Here is a 21,303-nt window from a genome sequence, read left to right on the forward strand (position 1 = left end):
CTTAACAATTATAGAATTTGGATATTTTCATAGTTGCCTATTAAATGGTTCCCCACTAATACCACTCACAAATAATGCTTTTGTTTTTACTTCAAATTTAATGAAGCATTGTACTGCAGGGATACTGGGCAGTAGGGCTTCTCCATCACTGCAATAGGATGGGATGTCAGGATACCTCACACTTCCTGCACTGCCTGCCTTCTAAATATCCTACAGGTGAGGGACTGTGATGCCAGTGGAAAGCCAGGTGGGAGGCTTTGTCCTAACACTAGTAACTGAATTTTGATTTGCACTTGCTGATTCCTGTTCTCGGGAATGCTATGAGCTTTCCAAGTAGCTACTTTAGTATTTAAAGCCCAAATGTCCATTCTATTGATCACATGTCTGGGTTTCTAAAGATCTGTTATATCTCTGGTGACTTGAATTCATCCCCATCTCTCCTAAGCTTAGAGTCAAGTCAGCATTCCAAAATCACAGAATCAAGAGACTAGTTCCTGGGCCCTGGTCAGTTGGCCCAGGGGGCTTGATGCTGCCTTGGAAAGTCTGCCGACCTGCACCTGGGGAGACCTCGCCCTCTGCTTTGTACTGTAGAGCACATCAAGCTGTTCAAAGCTGAAGTCATATAAGCCAGGCTAGCAGGACTTGGTTAAGGGCTGTGTATAACCTAGTTAGATAAGAAGCTCATAAAATTAAACTGCCTGTCAGCTAGGTAAGTTCAAATAATTGAAATCATGATAATGAGGGTTCAATATCGAGGTATGTCATCTCGGTGACAAGCTGATACCTAAAGGGACCTCATCCCATGGCAGGCAGATGTCCCTGTAGTTGGTACTACACAGTAGGATCTTTCACCCTTGGGTTTTGGGGTGTTTTGTGGTGCTGGAAATAGAACTTGACCTAGGCAAGCACCCTTCCACTGAGGTACCCCTAGCCCTTGTTTGGATTCTGTCTGCCAAATACCCTGCATTTTTTATGTTCTCCACTTCCCCAACAAAAAAAGACAAAATGGTCATCCATCATTTATGCAGTTATCTAGTCTCAAGTTACAGTCTACTTTTTGTTCTACCATTTCATCCCGAAGCAGAAGTTTCATGTTACCAGAGTTAAATGGCTTTGGTGTTTGTGTGGAGATGACATCCGTGGCAAGTTTGGGCTAGGGAGAAGCATTTGCCCTCACCCGCTGCTTGGTCTTGGTTACTGATGGGCCCTGACGGGGCTCACTAACATTCTGAAAGGCTGGGTATGTGCTTTCAGCTTGGCGCTGCTTGTCTCAGGTATACCTGGCTACTTCTTGGGAATGTTCAGTTTTAAATCCAACAAAGCAGTCCACTTTTCCTGTGGCTACGTGAAGATGTCAATCAGATTCAGGAAGGACAACATGGGGTAACCTGCTTTGAGTGGTCTTTGATGTCAGTCACAAGTTCATCCCAGTACTCTTCAGTGGGAAGAAGAAAGTTGCAGACTTCAAGGCCCTCTCAAAGGTTGAAAAATCAAGAAAAAGGTGTTGGCCTCTTGAGTCACAGCTCTGCAAACAGCACAGGGATCTGCACTTTGGAGTTAGCGTTGGTACAGCCAAAGGATACTGGCCTTGTGTAGTTCCCTCCACAGGGTGGCTTCCAGGCGCAGATCATGGTTTGCGTAGAATTTCAGTGGCTTTTTCTGTCTTTCAAAATAGTGGTCAGAGTATTTCTGGTAGTTGCGGGTGATGAATCCATAAGCACTAACCTGTAAAGGACAGCTGAATGAGTGCGGTACTTTGTGAGCCCTAGAGTGCAGCCTGTCTCATAAGAGGAGGAGTTCAGAAAGGCATGCCCCACCCTTATGCAGGCACCTGTGTGAAAATAAACTTGGGTGTGCACTATGCTCGATATGCCTATTGTTCCTTCAAGCCAGCCTTCTAACCTCAGGTAAGTCTTATCCCCACCAAACAAACGGGGAAACAGGTAGATTAAATATGACCCTACCGACAGTAGGAGAGTGTGGCAGAGCTGGGTTTGGAACCTGGGTGTGGCTCAAGTTCAGCAGCCCATTACTCCCTGGTTCCCTGGTTCCCATTCTAACACTACAACTGAGAGGCTGGTCCAGTAAAACAAGGAAAACTCCAGCAGGCACAGTGATGGCATGCCTGGAATCCCTGTATTCTTTGAGCCTGAGGAGGAAGATTAGAAGTTCAAGCCTAGCCATTAGGGACTTAGCAAGACCATATTTCAAAATAAAAAGGCTTTGGGGATACAGCTTGGGGTGAAGGCCCTGGGTTCAATCCTCTTGTATGTGGGGAGACAGGGAAAAAATAGAGTTAGCTTTCATCCTGGATTTTAGGGCTTGTCCTAAAAACTGCAACTTTCTACCTCTTCAAAGTTTATACAGGCAATGTCCCTCCGGCAACATCTCGGCCTGTGATTTCCAAGTTGTGTGTAGAAGACTAAGCCATCCACGTCATGCCACCCTTAGGATGTCCCCATAGAAAGATGTCTTCAGCTTTGTTGAGCTTTTCCTTTCAGAAAAAGGCAATTTGACTTGAACCTTAAATACCACATAGTGAAGGAAGGAAGCTCTGGGACAGGAAGCTGGCTGTGGGGCTTAAGGCGAGGGTGGCCCAGGACCCATTGGTTAGAGGACCCTGCATAGCAGGTACACAAACAATATGGCAGATGTTCCCACCACTGAGGAGTCCTTTGTCGACAAGATACAGGCTAAGAATTCTTATCTGAGGTTGACTGTCGGAATAGCAGGGGACATACTGAGTTCTGTTTACATATACCGGTTGCTGCCAGGGACTCCTGGAATTGGGGCTCCTACCTTGTCACAGCTGTGCAAGGCTGTCAGCAGCATGAGGGCCCCAGTACTAGGCATGTATATATCTTTAAAACCTTTGTTAATCAATTCTGATTTCAGAAACCTGGAAGTAAAAAGAGGCATTAAAACCTGAGAAAGACGATTCAGGTACTGCCAGGTGTGGTGCACACCTGTAATCCCAGCCCTTGGGGGAGGCTGAGGCAGGAGGATTATGAGTTTGAGGCCAGCCTGGATTATGTATCTTGACCTTTCTCAATAAATAAATACTAAATAAAAATCAGGTGTTGCTTACTAGCTTGATGGTTGTGCCATTCCATTTTATAGTTGTCCAAACACACTGGAAAACTTAAAAAGATTTCTAGCACTACTACAACCTAGCCAACTTCCTTTCCTACCTGGGGAAAAAGTCAAGTGAACTCCTAAATGCAAGCCTCTTGAAAGAATTCCCTTATGCAAGGTACCATGAACAGGAGGAGCCCCGATAAAACCCTTATCCCTTTCCCTTGTGCAACACCCTATCTTTCCACCCCTGGACTGTTAGGTATCCACAAACCCTGAGAATAGGTGGCCTCTTTATTTGGTCTGAGACCTAAATTTCTCTACTCCACCTCTTGACTAAACAGGGATCACATAGAAGACAGTTTTCTCTTGGTCTGGACTTGGGACGGTGCCCACCTGCTCCAGCCTTAGACCTGGATTCGTGTCTAAGCTTGGTCAGGCAGGGCATCTGCACTAGCTGAGCCTTTCCTCCTGCCGAGCGGGGCTTCCATGGCCTCCCCAGATCCACTCTCACCCCTCTCCATCTGCTCCCTGTCCTGGGCTGTTTGCCTCCTTGGTCTCAGCACAGCTTTTCAGCCATAGAACTGTTGACATTTGGGGCCACAGTTTCTTTGTTGCAGGGCCCATCCTGTGCACTGTAGAATTTAGAGTAATATCCCTGGTCTGTATCTACTAATGGCAGCTCCTCCTCCTGACAACCAAAAATGTTAATCCTGTAGTACTAGATACTGACCCCATCTGCCCTCAGCATTGTGAGCCCTTGGTTCCGGGAGGGACAGAGGGCAGGAAGGAAGGAAATGAGATTAAGTGTCCGTTAGTCCCCCAGTTTCCTCCCGGGGTCACCTTAGGCTAATACTGCTTCTAATACCCACTACTATCAGAATTTCCTGTTATTCTGGCCACTAGACCACCACCTCCATCAAGGTAGTTTATTTAAACTAATAACAAATAATAGAAAGTGCTTGGCACATGGCATTTGTTTTCAGGAGTTAACAGTGACGGGCTCCTGGAAGGCACTGCAGGGATTGGGGGGGCTGATCTTCCTGCTTCCCTCCCTCATCCCCTTCCCTGCCACCATACCTCTCTTTCAGGTAGCTGATGAAGTCTGGATGCAGTAGCTTGAATTTACTGGCAGAAGCTTCGGGTCCAAAGTAGGTCTGAGGCCTAGAACCCATGTTAGAAGTGGACAGAGCGCCCATCATACTGCAAGTTGTAGCTGGAGGGGAGAGGGCTGGCTCTGGGGCGCTGGTGGAGGGAGCGGTAGGCTCTCGGTTGGGAGTAGAAGCGGGAGAAGGGGGTGTAGAAGGTGGCCGGCAGCATAGAGGGCACCACGTGTGGCTTCCCCTTCACCAGGACCTCGATGGGTGGGCAGTAGGAAAGGGAAGATGGGGGTATGAATAGGGCAGGAGGTGTGGGGAAGGAGCAGTTTATAGATGGGAGGTCAGGGGGTGGGGGAAGGAGGGGGTAGTACAGGGAGTCGGGAGGTGGTGGGCGCTTTGGGGCAGGGCAGGGAAAGTCACAGGGAAAGCACCGGTTTTGGGGAAGTGAAGATGTAGGGGGCTCAAAAAAGGGGGGCTCCTTCAGGAAGCGGGACACATAAGGGGTGATGTAGGATGGGATGTTCCTAAAGGGCCCAATGTAGGAGGCTGAAGTGGCAGGGCTGTAGGAGGGAGACCTGGGGGTTAGGGAAGGATTTCGAGAGAGGGGTTTTAAGCCAGACTGGGAGGGAGACTTGGAGGTGGGTGGTGTGCTGGCTTGATTAGGGCCTCGGGAGGCATTCTGGACATGGGGGCTGGGGCTCAGGGAAGAGGACCGGGAGTGGGGCTGAGAGGGGCTTGGGGTAGAAGGGTGGGACGGTGGGCGGGAAGAAGCCCCCCGGTTAGGGGAAGGTGCTGAGGCTCCAGAAGTGGCATAAGGCTGCTGGCCGGTAGGGTTAGCAATATGGTTGGAGCGGGACTGGGAAGGGGATTGGGTGGGGGATGGATTGGGGGTATGGGAGGAGGAGCTCATTGGTGTTGGGGAGCCTTATGTCCACCTGATGTCTCTGAGGCAGCGCCCCCAAGAGCCCAGGCCCTCCAGGCCCGTGTCACAGAGCCTGGCCTTGTGACTGGCAACAGAACTAAGCAGCAATTGTTGGGTAATCATAAGGGCGGGGCAAGGGCTGGCCTGGCTTGTGCCACCCAGCCCAAGAAGTCCAGCTTGGAAGCTGTTCTTGCCAAGCACTGTGGCTCACACCTGTAATCCCAGCCCTCGAAAGGCTAAGGCAGAAGATTTACAGATTTGAGCCCAGCGTGGGCAATCTGGGACTTGGTGAGACTGTGTCTCAGAATAAAAGAATGAAAAAAAAAAAAGTTGGGGTGGAGGGGCCAAGGTATGTAGCTCAGTCTGAAGGACCTGGGCTCAACCAGTAGGATTTCTAGGGCAAATAAACCAATGCCCCCCAAAACCCTTCTGTGCTCTTTGGGAAATGGATGAGCTGTTCCGCAGGCCACTGGGAGGAGGCTGCTTGGCTCCGCCACAGCAGTGGCACAGGTGTCTGAGCTCCTGATTTCAGGGCCAGCCCACTGAGAGGCCCAGGGGTAGCCTTACACCAGGCCCAGGACATGGTTCACAGGAGCTGGACCCATGCCCACTGCTCAGGAAGGTGGGAGAGAAGGCACAGTGATCTTTCTTCCCACCTCTCAGGACACTGGGCCTACCTCGCCTGTGCCTGTCTCCTGGGCGCCCGCCCACCAGGATGAGTGCTGGGTCGTGGCCCTAAGTCTGAATGATACGCACAGTGAGCTCGGAGGCCCAGCTGAGAAAGGGCCTCTGGCACTGTAGCCACCTGTCAGCGTCCCTGAATGGCTGACTGGGCAGGTAGCAGAGCAGGGCTGAAGAGCCAGGTGTGCTTGTCCCATTCAGAAAACCTCCCAGCCCAAAGGAGCCCAGTAGGATCTCTTGGGCCTTCCTCAGGCTAGTCAGAATACAGTTTTTCAGTGCTGAATCATGGTGAATGATTTGGGGCTATCAAGTTCTTAGGGATTTTCTCATTGCCCTTCACCCAGCTTCGTTACCTCACCATGGGCCTATGAGCAGGGGACAGGACCCTATCACAGCATCACACCAGTGCCTCTGTGGCTCACCTGTCTCCTGCATCTGGGCCCTCAGGCACAGGCACACCCAAAATGGCTGATCTTAGCATCAGGTATTCGCGGATGCTTGAGGGGATGAAGATGTAGCGCAAGTCCTGTCAGGATGAAGACCAGGCTAATTCATCTGCTGCTCAGAGGGAATAGCCCTCCCCTAATCTTGGCACCTGAGCTAACAGGAGTTTATCTCTGTCTTTGTTCCCACTTTGAGGTAACATGGTGATTTCACTGTATGTTCAAAAGTGCTTTGAAACCCCTCCCTATAAGAGCTAAAGCCTTACCAGGAGTGGTACTGTATGCCTTTAATCAGTCACTCTGGGAAGCTGAGACAGGAAAGTCGCACGTTCAAGCTCAGCCTGGGCAGCCTAGTGACTTAGTAAGAACTGTCTTAAAGAATAAAGGGGCTGGGGAGATGGCTGAGTGGAATAAGCAATTCCCTGGCAAGCTCAAGGGCCTGAGTTCAATCCCCAGTTCTGCCAAAAAGAATTGGGGAAAATTTTGAGAGGTGGTGCTCTGGTACCTGCTTAGAGAAACAGTTTTGACAATTGTTTTCCAATGAACACAATCACAGGATGCTGAAACAAACTTTAATTGTTTATATTATATTCAGTCAGCTTAACTTTGTTCTATCTTATTTGAATTGAATTGTGCTAGGCCAAAATACCAATAAAACGTGCTTTTCTCTGGAAAAAAAAAAAAAAAAGGAATGGGAATGTAGCTGAGGATGAAGGCCCTGGATTCAATTCCCAGTGCTGGGGTAGAAAAAAAAAAAAAAAAAAAAAGAGCTGGATGTGGTGGCACATGCCTGTAATTCCCACCACTTGGGAGGCTGAGGCAGGGGGATTGGTTCAACCTCCAGGCTAGCCTGGACTACAGAGTTCAAGGCCAGCCTGAACTGTATAGTGATACCTTGTTCAAAAAAAAGTTTTTCTAGGAAAAACAGAAAAAGTAGAAAGCAATAATAGCATGTGACTGTGGAGATTAGGTCATAAAAGTCACCGTGGCTTCCTTGCTGTAGTTGAGTGAAGCTGACATGTTGTGAGGACTCTCAAGTAGCCCACAGAGGAGCCAAGGACCTGTGCGAATACCATCCTGACCCAGCTCCCACAGAGGCTTCAGATGACGGCAGCATTACCGCTGGCTGAGAGAACTTGAGCCAGAACCACTCCACTAGGCCACTCCCAGATTGCCAAGGCATTGAAGTGGTAAGGCTTTTTGTTCAATGATTTGGAGTTAGTTGTTACCCAGCAATATATAACTCATGCAGGTGCTGTGGCCACACTAGAAACAAAACTGCCTCATTTTGTTCTATTGTGAGCTACCAGGTCACTAGGGAGGCTAGGACTCTTGAATGCCGTGGTCAGAGGAAGAAGTGTCTAGAAACCCAGCCCTGCCTTGTGAAGCACTACAGAACCCCTTGCTTGGGATCTCCCGAGTCCTGCATATGACACCTGGAGTACTTGAGGTGGGAATTATGGATTGAGGGCAGGTTGGTGTGGTTGACAAAACTTAAGGCCAGCAGACAGGTTCAAAGACTGGTTCCCACTCACTAGCTATGACTTGGGCCATGTTCCTTACTTTTTTTGCATCTGTTTCCTACATAGGGCTATTGTGAGAACTACATTGTTCTTCTGGTCGGCCATGTGGAGAAATAGAAGTCACTTTAGTGGGTGTGGTGTGACCAAGGGTCTTAGATTTTGATGTCTAGCTAGGTGACCTTGGACATGTTCCCAGATTTTACAGTGTCTGAGTTTTGCCATCTGGAAATGGGTAGAATTGTCCCACTCCTGGCTGCTGTGGTGACCCCTCTTCCAAGGGCAACTGTCAAATGCCTGGTATGTTATCAGCACTCAGTAACTATAAGCCATCCATCTTCTGTGCTCTACAGAAGGCCTGAGTGGCCTAACTATGTCCATGCCCTGTACTATGCTGGGCACAGCAGAAGTCCCCTGTGCACAACTCCTACAGGCTGATCTTAGAGATTGAGCTCTTGCCAGGTGCAAGGGCACCAAGCTCCCATCTCCCAAGGGCACCTGTCAAATGCCTGTTATGTTATCAGCATTCAATAAATATTAGCCATCCATCTTCTATGCTCTACGGAAGGCCTGAGTGGCCTGAAAGAGTATGGAGTCATTGACTAGCTCCTCTTCCAGGTTCAACAGCTCCATCCCAGGCAACCAAGATCCTGGCGCTATGCTACCTCTTTCTGTTCACTGGAGGTGTGTCTGGAAGCCCAGTGGTCCACCCCACAGAGGGACCCCAAGAACATGGTACCCATTGCAACCACAATGATGTGCCCAGTGGGGCCTCACCTGTCCTTGTGGCACAGAGGTAAAGCCCAGGTGGTGGTAGGAGAGGAGGGAGTTCTTCATGGTGTTCACAGTGAAACCATAGAAGGAGATCTTAGTGCCCACATCACGCTCGAAGCCTTTGATCACCGCTCCGTTGAGTCTGGCCGGAGCAGAGGCCCATCAGTGTCTTTGTAGTTAGACTACACCATCTGCTTTACTTTATTTCCGTTGGCCTTGCCTGTCCCTATACCCCTCACTGTGTGTTCACAACTCCCTCTGCACCTATGTCTAGAAGCAAGCCCAGCGCCACCCCTAGCCCTCCACGGATGCTCTATGCATGGGTAAATCTGGCCCGGTAGTCCCTTCCTCCCTGGCCCCTTTGCTCATGGGCTCCCATGTTGAGGGTCTGCTGAGCTGTCTGTCCATCGTGGCTGCTCAGGCCGCCACACTGCTTAGCCTCTGCAGCCCTGGCCTATGTCCTCAGGAAAGACACTCACTCCCTGGGACAGTGAACAGCAGTTGTCCACACAGCTCTTCTGCCCCTACTCCCTGGCCTCTGCCTGCGTACCTGAACACGTAGTCATGGGCATCAATATTCGGACCCTGCTGGGACCCATTCAGAATGCCTCCGTTACCCACCACAGCACACCGGATGCACTTCAAAGGGGGATCCCTGGAGGGGACAAATAGCTGTGCGCTCTCAGATTTGTTCAGGAGGCTCAGGGTGGAGACAATGGCTGTGGGCGAGGACAAGGGGAGGCCATGAGGAGGGCTGCCACCAGGGCCATTGGGATCTTCCCAGCCCACTTCACCCAAGGACTGGCTCCAGCCCCTCCCAAGAAGCACCAGAGCTGGATGGTGCATGGGGGTGGGGTTGAGGCAACTGAGGGAGAGGAAGTGGCTTTAAGAACTTCAACTAAAGGTGAAGGTCTGTGATCCCAGCACATGGGAGGCTGAGGTAGGAAGATTACCACAAGTTTGAGGCCATTTGGGGCTACAGAGAGAGCTCAAGGCCAGCCAGAACTACATAGAAAGAGCCTTTCTTTAAAAACGAACAAAACAATAGGGCTTGGAATATAGATCAGTGGTATAGTAGCAAGTGGGAGGCCCTGGTTTTGATTCCCAGTAACGAAAAAACAAATCCCCCATAAAACCCTACATAAAGCAAAAATTAAAAATGTAAAAAGGGCTGGGGTGTGGTCTAGTGGTAGAGCACCTGCCAAGTACATGAAAGGCCCTGAGTTTGACCCCCAGAATCGTCTGCAATAAAGAACTCAACCAGTCCACTCAAGACTATACATTACGAGGGCCAGGGAAATAGGTCAGAGAACTAAGCACCTGCTTAGGCAAGTGCAGGGACTGGTGTTCAATCCCTGGCACCACATGCCAATTTGGCCTTGCCCCTGACCTTGGGCTTGCTGAGCCAGCCATCAAGACCTGGGGTGTTGGCACACACTTGTAATCCCAGCACTGGGGAGGCTAAAAATAGGAGGGTCGTTAAGAATCTGAGCTGCATAGTGAGAACCTGTACCGATTACATGGGGAAAAAAAAAGACTGCGCACTGCAGAAGAAAACAATCTGAGGTGTTCGGGGAAGTTTAACATGGGAGGCCTGAAATGTGACAAACATAAATAGGTCTATTGAGGCCCCTTGGCCTCTGTCCTCAGGCCTCTTTGGACAGTGGGCACTTTCATGCAGAGAACCCTAGGATGGTGAGACTGGTGAGTGGAGACACCGTCAGTTTCCTGCCTGAGCCCTGGGTGCTTGATGAAGGAGAGAGAGGAGGCAGGATTCACACAGCTGGGGGTCTGGGAGGAGACAGGGTCACAGGAGGCTCCACATCACAGATGCTGTGGGGCAGCAGACCTGGGGGAGGAAGGACTCAGGAAAGAAAGCAGAGGAGAGGCAGCAGGTGGTGGGTTACCTTGGCGGGAGAGCCCCTGCCAGCCATAAGGGGCTTTGTGTTGGCTCAGACTGTCCCAGAGCTCTGAGGTAAAGAGGCCATCCCACAGCAGCACTGGAGTGGAGAGATTAAAGCGGGGCCGGAAGCGGCGGTGCTGACTAACAGCCAGGGAAACCGAGTGTTGGCAAAGTTGGCTCTGTGAGGGAGAAGATAAAGAAGGCTGAGCCCTGGTGTCGGGGGAGCCTCCCAAAAGCCCACAGACCCCACAGGATGGCTGAGCTACTCTCCCTGCTCCAGACTGGAGCACCCCTGCATCTGCTAGGTGAGATGTCTGGTGGTCCAGCAGCCTGATGGGGGCCAGAGAGCCTTCTGGATTTAGTCTGTCCAGCCCCTCCTCTTCCAGACACCCCCTCTCCATTCTCTGTGGGGTCTGGCACTACACTTCTTTCCCTCACAGGTGTCAAACTTTGGGTACTTTCCAGTGAACAGGTATGACCATCCCCAGGTATCTGGCTTTGGCATCCACCAACCTGGATCAAGACCTTAGTTCTGAGAGTTGTCCTTGTAAGAGTCATATGTGCAAAAGGGTTGCAGGAAAGATTTAGAACCAAACCTCCATTTTTTTTTTACCCCCTATTGATATCTATATTGAACCCACTGAGCATTCCCCAACCCCCAATACTCAAGTACATGTAGAACCTCAGGGTGTGACCTTATTTGTGGACATAGTTAAGATGAGATCATACAGACCTAGGTGACACCCAAACTCCAATACCTTAGCCTTCTTAAAAGGAGGCCCTGAGAAGGCAAAAAGAAGACCTCAGGATGAGGGAGGTGCACACTGGAGTGTTGCAGCTCCAAGCCGAGGGACTTCAGGAGCCACATGAGGCTGGGAGGCCTGGGAGGCCTTCTCAGTTCCCTCAGGCTAAGCATGGCACTGCCAGCACTTTGGGGGCTTCTGACCTTCAGAACTTTTGGAGAACCATCTGCTGCTTTAAGTCACTCAATCTTTATGGTCATTTGTTCCAGCAGCCACGTGAAAGAAACGCAGCACCTTCTCACTCAGCCTTGGCCCAGGAAGGGCTACTGTTACTATTGACCAAGGTTCTTTGTTAAGCGTTGGTTTGGTCAAAGGAAGCACAGGAAATGGCTGTGAAGTCATTTCTGCTGTAATGCAACAGAATGTCTAAAATGTCTAAAATTCACCATACACCTCAAAACCATGCAATCAAAACCACAGGGCTTATGCGGAGATGGGACAGCAAAACTCTCAGAAACATTGTCCATGATGTGTACAACTAAGGAGAAGGATTCGAGACAGAAGAAACATGCTGTGTGGTTAAGAAACACAGAACTTTATCTTGACTTGAGATTTGTTGGTAGAAGCGGGTGATGGAAGGACAGCAGCTTGTGAGTTCTTGTGAAATCAGTGGCAGGTTTGTGTAAAGGAGAAAGGAAGCAAGAACAGCAGGCGCGGCTGGGCGAGGCCACTGCACACACAGCGAGCTGATGGGGTCTCAAGGGTTGTGTCTGTGTGCTTTTTGTGCATGCATGCTGGGATCTGCTGAGTTGGTGCGATTTCTGCATGTACCTAGTGTTCTCCCAAACACAATCACTCGGAAGCAAACTCAAAACTTATGTGATGCTCACATTGTTGATCTATTAAAATGTGAACAAAGTCACGCTTTCAAAGCAGGCATCGTCGCAGGATGGACTACAATGATTTCACTCATTTGTCATAGGGGTGCTTTGCAGGGGGCCCACCTTGTGAGTTTCTAGGAGAAAAATCTTCAGGTCTCTAAATCAGGAAAGGCTTTCAGCTCAGTAGCAAGATATCTTTGTTAGCCTCGGCCGCCACGCTCAGAGCCAGATATAAGGCCCATCTCTTCCATCCTGGGGCATGCTTTACAGGCACTTAGCTAACACTGTCTTTTTCCCCCCTGCCTTTTCTTTTGTGCTTTTCCTCATCATATTTTATCTTGTATCGGACATGGCTGCAGTCATCTTAAATCATAACTTTCATAATTGCTCCAAAGTAACCCTCCCCGGTTTTTCCTGCATAGTTTCTAGCAAAGTATAAATAGATAAGACCATAAGAGTCACATGTAGAGCTTTGCAACTAGAAACAGGCTCCAGGGATGCACCAGACTGGTTTATGTTTGATATTAACATAAACCAGAAACATTTCAGTCAGGATGAAGTCACCTTTGTTATATTCTTTAGGTCATATCCTTTTTTTGTCCCAAATAGAGGGGATCCCACTGATCTTCCTGCCACCACCCATGATTCAGTCAGAAAGCCCCCCAACCAAACCTGCCTTTCTTTTTCAGCTTCACACACCTTGTGGCCAGTGGCCAGTCCTCTTACACTAGGACAAAGTTGTCCTGGAATACTTTGTCATATGTGTCCAAAAGCTACCACAAACCCTTGCTTTCCAACCAGGCAGAGAGATACGTCAGCATCAAGTAACTTCAGGTAGTACAGACTTGGGAAACTTCAAGATGACCTAGTGCAACACTCTTAAGATGTTTGAGGCCTCTTTTCATCCTGCTGGCCAAGTGTCCACTGGCTTCTTGACACAGGTGCCCCATCAATGCCGGGGCTCCTGACCCCATTTCTGAACTTTTAAAAAAAATGTATTTATTTATTTATTATTTTTTTTTATTTTAACATTTAGTGTGTGTGTGTGTGTGTGTGTGTGTGTGTGTGTGTGTGTATGTGTGTGGCCAGCTCAGCCCACCAGGGGGCGGGGCTGGCTGGCATGTGGTGCTGGAGGATTGTACCGCGGTCCCTGTGCTTTGCCAAGCTTGTTCCAAGTAGGTGCTTTAGACCACTGAGCCATCTCTCCAGCCCCTAAAAATGTATTTAGTACAGGGTTTATAGGGTCTCACTACACAGATCAGACTTGTAGTGATCCTTCCTGTTTTTCAGCCTCCCAAGCGCTGAGTTTACAGGTGTGTGCCACCATGCTCAATTGCTGTCTCAGCACACCCCGGGGGCGGGGCTGGTCCAGCAGGCCCGGGGATCGAACCCCTGGCTCCTGTGTCTGCCTGAGCAGGTGCTTTAATCTGCTGAGCTATCTGGCTGGATCTCTTGAACATCTTGACTGTTACTAAGCTTTAGGCCATAGTGAAGTCTTTCTGCCTGAGGCCCCAGTCAGTGTGTCCCAGATCAGCCTCTTGGGCATTGTAAGCCACTTAAACCCACACTAACCCTGAATGACATAGTTGTTGCCTACTCAGTCACAGTGTGGAGTCAGGGTGGCAGGGGAGGCTGTGGCTCACCTGGTGCCCAGGCGTGTTGTATGATTAGAGCAGGGCTCATATCCCTGACTAACTTAGTGATCCTAGCTATTATTATTATTTTTTTAATTAAAGGATGTTTTCTTTATTTAGTTTTTGAGACATGGTCTTGCTATCTAGTTTATTTTTTATTTATGTATTTATTTAATTTTATGTGTGTGTGTGGGGGGAGGGCCAGCTCAGCCCACCAGGGGGCGGGGCTGGCTGGCATGTGGTGCTGGGGGATTGAACCGTGGCCCCTGTACTTTGCTAAGCTTGTTCTAAGTAGGTGCTTTAGACCACGGAGCCATCTCACCAGTCCTCTTTATTTTTATTTTACTTTATTTTATTGAGACAGGGTCTTACTGTGTAGTTTGGACTGGTTTTGAGGCCCAAGCTGGCTTCAAACTCACAATGATCTTCCTGCCTCAGCCTCTCAAGGGCTGGGGTTACAGGCGTGCACAACTATGCCCAGTATGAGTGAGCCTAACTTCTCTGTGCCTCAGTTTGTTCATCTAAAAGGGTTCTCTCAGACTGGGCAGATAGCTCGGCAGTCTGAGTGCCTGCCTGGCAAATGCAAGGATCTGGGTTTGATCCCTAGTACTGCATGCTGTGCCAGCCCGGAACCCCAGGTGCGCCATGCTGGCCACCAAAACCAGGAATGGTAGCACACACCTATAATCCCAGCACTGGGGAGGCTGAGACAGAGGGATCACTATGAGTCTGAGCTGTGTATCGAGACCCTGTACCAAACAAACAAATAAATGAAAGATTTTCTGAAAGGGCTCTCTTCTTAGATGCTGTGAGATTTGAGTGAGAGAACAGATAAAGGGCCAGGCAGGACCTTGGTGCCTGTGGTCCACACTGGTTGTTATGCAGGGTTTTGGGTCAGGCCTCAAGGCTCTCAAGCCCTGAGTAGACACAGAGCATCTTCCTGGCCCTTGGAGTTTACACTATGGGGAGCAGTTTAAGTGGGACTTGGAGGAAGAAACTGTCTGGGGGAGGAAAACATAACATCCACCTGATCTTTTAAGCAGTATCTTGATTCCTAAGAACTTTTCAATAGTGACGCCCCACAAGGACATATTTATTCCTCCTTCTCTGCTATTGGCATACAGGAAACCCTAGTGGTCATCTCCAGATGGCCAGAGAGGATGAATGCTGGTGGAGTTTGGGGCCCAGCAATCTGGAAAGAAAAGCTTCTTTCCCCCACTTTCCTGCTAACTGGAGGATGCACAAAACTGCCATGAGGTGGCCAGCCACTGTACCTTTCTGGTCCCAGAATTTGATGCCTTGGGTCCAAGGAATTCTCGAGGTGTCATGATGTCCCTGGGGGAGAAGGCAGAGGTAAAGCAGGGGTTCGATTCCGCCCCTCAACAGGTCCAACCTACCCCTCAGGAGCTTCTGGACTGACTCCTTAGCTTGGGGACCACAAGGTGTCCAGCTCATTCATCCATGGTTTAATCTTGCATATATCTCTTCTTTAGAATGCCACTTCATTATGTGCTGCCCAGCTACATAGACCTCCAAATTAAGGGAATCCTTTAGTGAAGGGGCAGAAACATAGGGACAATGGAATGGTCAAAATACAGAGCAAAGATTGCTAGTCCCTGGAATTGTGATGATCTGTGGCATTGCATTCCCAGAGGCAAGCATTGGGTCCCAGCCCCCTCAAGGGAGGTGTGTTACATGTCCTGCTTGGGGGCATGGCTTGAAGCCTGACTCTCCAGGTGTGCACCCTGGCTCTACCACCTGCCTGCTGTCCAGTCATGGGCAGTCACTGAATGCCTTGGAACCTCCTCATCTGTACAACTGGGAAGACAAGGCTGAGTGCCTCTGTTGTTGGGAGGAGTCCAACAGAAAGTCCAAATCACTGAATATGAAAAGTGCCCTCTGAATGTGGGTTATTGTTACCCAAAGGAGGAAAGCAAAGGACTTTGTGCCCACCTCTTTATTATTAGTCCCTTTTGGAAGGAGTTAAGGGGCTAATGTAACTGGCTGCTCTGTGCCCCTAGTTCCTAGACACTAGGTAGTGGCCCCAGCAGTAGCGCAAAGGAAAAGCAGAAAGGAAGGAATAGGGGTCCCTGGTCCATTCAAAGGGTAGCCAGGCTGCCCTGACCCCTCTGTTGCTCCTGCATCCCCTGATGGGGAGATGTGGGGACTTGCAATTTGCAAGGAAGACAAAGGCCTCTTGTAGGTGTGAGCCACTCAGGAGCCTGTGACCTGCCTTCCTTTGGTTTCCCAGACTTCTTGTAAGACCCTAGAAGTGCTGGCCAGGAGCAGGGATGATCCTTTCCCCTATCCTTTTCTCCCTCTGACCTCCACAAACGTGGTCTGAACACCTCTGAGGAGGAGCTAAGGCATTGAGCTCACCCGACTGTCTATGAGAATAATGCACTGAGGCTCAGCACCCCTGTATTCTGTTTGATGCATTCCACCCGCCTCCTGAATCCCCACCAGGTGATTCCAATGTGCAGGCAGACTGGCGAGCTGGGTAGAAGAACTGCTGTACAGGACTGATTTGAGACAGCTAGGGGACATAGGACCCCCTGCACCCCAATTGGTTTTGTTGCCTAGAACTCTCCCAGGCTCCAGGAAGCCTGATGTTTCCTCCAAGTGTCCTTTGTAGTCCCTGACTTCTTCCAGGAATCCAAGTGCTTGCAGCTACCTGGCTGGGTGCCTGGAAAGGCACAGAAGAGGGCTGGCCACCTGTGCCCCTCAAGGAGCTCTGACCAGCCTAAGGAGAAATAACAATGTCAATCATTTTTCAAAAAATAAATTTGCTCAATCTATCTCATATTCTTACTAACATTGGGTCCTAGAATGTCCCTTTCTTTTTTTTTCCATTTTTTTGCAAAATAACGTTGACAATAGATGCAGATGTCCCTATGTTGACTCACTTGTCTTTTACAAAAAAAAATTTTTTTTTTACAGACTTAATTCATTTTATTTTTGCGTAAAAACCCTTTATGTTGTAGCTACTGCTGGAGCTTGAGTCCTTTGGACAGAGACTCTGGTGTGGGTTTTCACAAGATGGTTGGTGAATTCCTGATAGGGAGACTTGGTGAACACAGTCTCTTTCCAGAGGTCGGGTCAGATAGCTGTAGGTCTTGGAGATGACATTAGAGGTGGCCTTAGCAAAGTTGCCCAAAGTAGCAGTGCAGCCCCTAGCAGAGGTGTAGCAGTCATCAGTACCAGCCATCAGGGGCAGCTTCTTGGGCACAGGGGCTGAGATGATGCCAGTGCCTCTGGGGGCAGGGATCAGATGCACCAACACAGAGCCACAGCGGCCCGTCATCTTGCAAGGAACAGTGTGGGGCTTGCCGATCTTGTTTCCCCAGTAGCCTCTCCTGACAGGGACAATGGAGAGCTTGGCCAGGATAATAGCCCCATGAATGGCAGTGACTACTTCCTTGGAACACTTTACACCCAGGCCAACATGATCGTTGTAGTCCCCAATGGCGACAAATGCCTTGAACCTGGTCCGCTGGCCAGCATGAGTTTGCTTCTGCGCAGGCATGATCTTCAGAACTTCATCCTTGAGAGATGTGCCCAGGAAAAAGTCAATAATCTCGGACTCCTTGATGGGTAAGGAAAAAAGGTAAATTTCCTCCAGGGACTTGATCTTCATGTCTTTGACCAGACGCCCAGGTTGGTGACAGGAATCCACTCTTTGTCCTCGGCCTTACCTCCGCGAGCCCCATGGCCTCGGCCCCGGCCCTGGCCTCTGCCTCGCCCGCGACCTCAAAGGCCACTGCCAAAGCCTCTGCAGAAGCCGCAGCAGCCTCCCATGCCTGGACCCCCGGGGCCTCCGGCCCCTCCCGCTGCACCGGCGTCATCCACCATTTGGTGTTTCCCAGCAAAACAAGCTACAAAAAAGTTTTTTAAAAACAGGTCTGGAAATCTTCATGTCTGAGAACCACTGAACCACATTCCCCTGCGAGTAGATTTTCAGACCGGATTCCTCTCTCAGGTGCAGTAGGAGGCCCCTCCCTTCCTGGGCTCCAGGGAAGCTCTCACAGCCCAGCACTCTTCTTCCAGGGCTGTCCCTGCCCTGTAGCCAGTCAAGTCAGTTTGAGGTCTCTAGCTGGAGCTCACAGAGGCTGCTGGTCCTACCCAGCATGCCATCTGCCTCTCATCCTTTGCTCTCCTGGAGTAAATATTCACCTCCCACAGGTAGGCTTAGTCCTGACCTGCCCAAAGTTTAAGGTACAGCACAAATGTCACCAGGGTCTTGAGTCATACTAGATTTTGAAAAGAAGATCTTAATTTTGTTTCTCTCCCAAAGTTCAGTGGAGGTATAATAAGCCTCCTCATAAGGTTGTCTTAGGTACTTCCTGGATGTTAGTAACTTCAGGTATTAGCTGCTAGAGTAACTTCCTACCAAGGAGACTAGCCACAGAATCCTCTAACACATGTTTCCCATCACTATGCAACTGCATGTGTTCTCTGTATCTCAGAGACGGTTTTCATTTGCTCCCTCTGGGACAAACGTTGCCAAACAACCTGTAAGTGCACAGGTGTGAAGAGCTAGGATCTCTACAGGAGGCTGGGGGTGCCCTTCTGGTCTCCCCAGCTCGGATTTGGGTACAGCTTGGTCTGCCTGCCAAAAGCTTAAGGAGAAATCGTGTCCAGGCTTCTTCAGCAACTGGAACCATGGCCTGCCAGAGACAGGCCCTCAAGTTGCTCCTCATGGGGCATGAAGGAAGGATAGGTGCTCAGAGCAAGCCGCAGGGATCTGAGGGCAGGAGGAGGTACCGGCAGGGGGCTAGGCCCAGAACTGGTCCCTGTTTCCCTGGGAGTCCTTTGCAGGATCGCAATGGGCTTTTCCAGAACTTAGTAGAGCAAAGAGGCGGGAGAGGAGGGAGGGCAGAGACCGGTGAGCAGGAGAGGTGACTGGACCCCTTGTGCTGGGGAATCTTGGCAAAGTTAGAACCTGCGGGACTTGGGTCCCCGCCCAAGAAGTACCCCCCCACCCAACCTGAAGTGATGGAGCGCTCAGGACTCAAAAGGAACGTTTTATCTAATGCAGGGGACCTATCCAAATTTTGACAATAGAAAGTTTCTGCTCAGGCCTGGAAGGAATGAATTCCTGCGGGGCTCGGGTCCCTCTGAGACTTGTGCAGAGGCCCTGGTGACCTGGCAGGCAGGGAGATTAGCGCTGGGTGGGGACTCTCAGGGACAAAGTGCCGCGGCCCCCTGCGAGCCATCGCGGAGGGCGGGCTGGAGGCTGAGGGCGCCTGACAGAGCCATGGGCCGGCGCCCTCACCGCTTTCCCTTGCGCCTTCGGGGTCAGCGCCGCCAGCCCCTACCTGACTCCCGACCAGAGCTCCGGGAACGGCTCCACCGGCGAGGAGTACAGGGCCAAGAGGGTCCCCGAGCAGACGGCGACGAGCAGGAGTAGTAGGCGGAAGAGTCGGCCGCGTGGGAGCCCCATGCGGCCCCAGCTCGCGGGCGCACAGCGCCCTGCCCGCCTGCCCGGCGTGGTCCGCGACAAGGGGAGCGGCCAGAGTGAGTCGGGCGGTCCGCGGAGGTTGTAGTCCTGCCCTGCCAGGCCCTGCCCGGCCCTGCCCATCCCGCGCTGCCGCTGCGCCTCCCCGCCCTACAGCTCCCCCTCTGCCCGGACCAGGGCGCCAGAGGTCGCCGCACCTTGGGAACAGCGCAGCGCGGGCAGTCCCGAGCTGCTGGAGCGTCACCCCAGGGTGGAAAGCCAAGTGCGCCCCCCAGGGGCTGCACCCTGCTGGGGGACTTCGACAGCTGGCGCCCCGCCCCTGCGCGCCGTCCAGAACACGCTCCCCGGAGGCCCACCCGGGGCTGGGCAGGACGCTGTCCCCGTGGGGGCCAGGGCCAGCGCTGCCTCTCCAGGAACGCTCTGGGCGCGGGGAGACGCCGCCACCTGCCGCGCCGACTGCGCACTACGCGCACCGGCCGGGGCTGCCGGCTTTTTGACGCCATAGGCAAGCGGGCAGCCCGCAGGACTTCCCTCGGAAGGTCGTCAAACCTGTGGGTTCGGGCTGTGGCGGTGTGGTGCAAAACCTCAGGTGAGGGACCCGTTCAGTAAAGCAGCTGAAGGAGAGGAGGAGGATGGAGAACCCCCACCCCAGCTCAGACTCAGCGTAAAGTAGGGAGCCTGTGCCCAGAGGGTGGGACAAGACCTGCACCCTCTATTAGGTGACTACTGGAGAAGTCAGGGCCCTCATCGAATCGCGCTTCTTTTACAAAAGGAGGCCAGCTGGAGAGCTGAGCAGCAGGGTGGCCCTAGAGAGATCCAGCAGGGACCCAGCACCAACCGGAAGTGTTGGGGACCTCAACACCTGGCCAGAGAGGCAGAGCCCTCCCTGGAGGGGAGTAGTGGGCAGATACTGTAGTAGCCAGTCCAGGATCCCGCAAACTACCCCAGGTCTCCCTGCCTCAGAAGTGTACGAGACTGAGAGACAATTCAGGCATAGCTAGGATATGTGCCTGATGGCGGGGCTTCCCAAGACGCTCCCAGGGGCCTGCGCCCACGGTCAAGAGTGAATCTTTCAGTCAGTTCTGCCTTGTCCTGTGTGGGCTGGGTCAGGATCCCTGGACGACAGTCCTGCTAGGCAGCCCTTTAACACTGCTGGATAGAGATCCCTCACCTTGCTACCCTCTGATGGGCATGACCCATATTTCCCTACTCCTTGTCTCATCTATGGGTTTTTGTTTTTCATTTCAATCTTTGTGGATTTGTCAAAATTCCTGTAGATATCACTTACCCCAATCATAACAGTGTCGTGTATTCTATGTGGTTTATAAGACCTCAGACCTTCTCTCTGAGTCCAAAATTCCCTGTCTGCTTGGTTTCACTAAGTCCCTTCCCTCCTACTTCATGCAGAGAAAGGGAATCACTAACCAGTTCTTCAACTTTTCATCTTTAGACCTACAGATTTAGACCCACCATAGTCCAGCCTCTCCCTGCCACGGGAGTGCTCTCCAACCTTGTGGAGTTGGCCCCCATATTTGTTAATGGTTGGGTCCATCTTCAGTGCCCCAAGGCAACGCCCATCAGACCCAAGGCCTGGGTGGAGCTGGGGGGGGACCTCCAGTCCCTCTCACTTTATCAGCCCTTTCTTCACTGTGTTCTTCTTCCCTAGGAAGGGCCCCAGGTCATAATCTGAGCTACTGTTTCATCACTAACCCAGATTCCCTGCTATTCCTGGCTTTCTGCCCAGGATCAGGGGTTTATCCTCAGATCTGCCCTTGGTGTCCTCTCCCTCATTCCCGCTGCTATGCGCCTCCCAATCATTCTTTTCTCGGGCCTCCCTTTGTCTTTGCTCCCCCCCACCTTTGAGAAAACAGACACCTGGCCCCAACCACTGTCAAGAATCAAGAAGGGGGCTGAGATTTTCACTAGCAGGTTTGCAACCGGAATGCTGGCAGATGCCATTCGGTTCCATGGTCAGAGACAAAGAGCTGTATTGCTTTCTTGGTAAGGATACAGGCTTCAGTTTTTGTCTGTCTGTCTGTCTGTCTGTCTGTCTGTCTGTCTGTTTGTTTGTTTGATAATACTGGGGATTGGACCAGGTGGCTTTCACTGAGCTACATCCCCAGTCTTTTATTTTGAAACAGGGTTTCTTCCTGGTGTTATTGCACCCCT

The 21,303-nt window shown here is 51.1% G+C and overlaps 1 protein-coding gene across 2 annotated transcripts; it reads right to left on the reverse strand.

Moving 5' to 3' along the window:
* Window positions 1-1,006: 1,006 nt before the first annotated feature.
* On the reverse strand, window positions 1,007-19,297 carry St6galnac2 (ST6 N-acetylgalactosaminide alpha-2,6-sialyltransferase 2). Of its 2 annotated transcripts, XM_023714084.1 has the most exons (9): window positions 18,995-19,296; window positions 14,951-15,011; window positions 10,423-10,597; window positions 9,066-9,234; window positions 8,519-8,657; window positions 6,201-6,304; window positions 4,156-4,239; window positions 2,800-2,899; window positions 1,007-1,725 (listed from the first exon to the last, which is right to left on the reverse strand). In XM_023714084.1, exons 1-9 carry the CDS (start codon window positions 19,255-19,257, stop codon window positions 1,558-1,560), a joined length of 1,263 nt encoding a protein of 420 aa, XP_023569852.1. In that variant the 5' UTR covers window positions 19,258-19,296; the 3' UTR covers window positions 1,007-1,557. The 2 variants fall into 2 exon arrangements, with proteins under 2 accessions (XP_023569852.1, XP_023569853.1); XM_023714085.1 differs by lacking the exon at window positions 4,156-4,239 and having other exon boundaries at window positions 18,995-19,297.
* Between the last annotated feature and the right edge of the window lie 2,006 nt (window positions 19,298-21,303).

The sequence above is a fragment of the Octodon degus genome, unplaced genomic scaffold, assembly GCF_000260255.1.
Source record: "Octodon degus isolate 3935 unplaced genomic scaffold, OctDeg1.0 scaffold00033, whole genome shotgun sequence".
NCBI lineage: Eukaryota > Metazoa > Chordata > Mammalia > Rodentia > Octodontidae > Octodon > Octodon degus.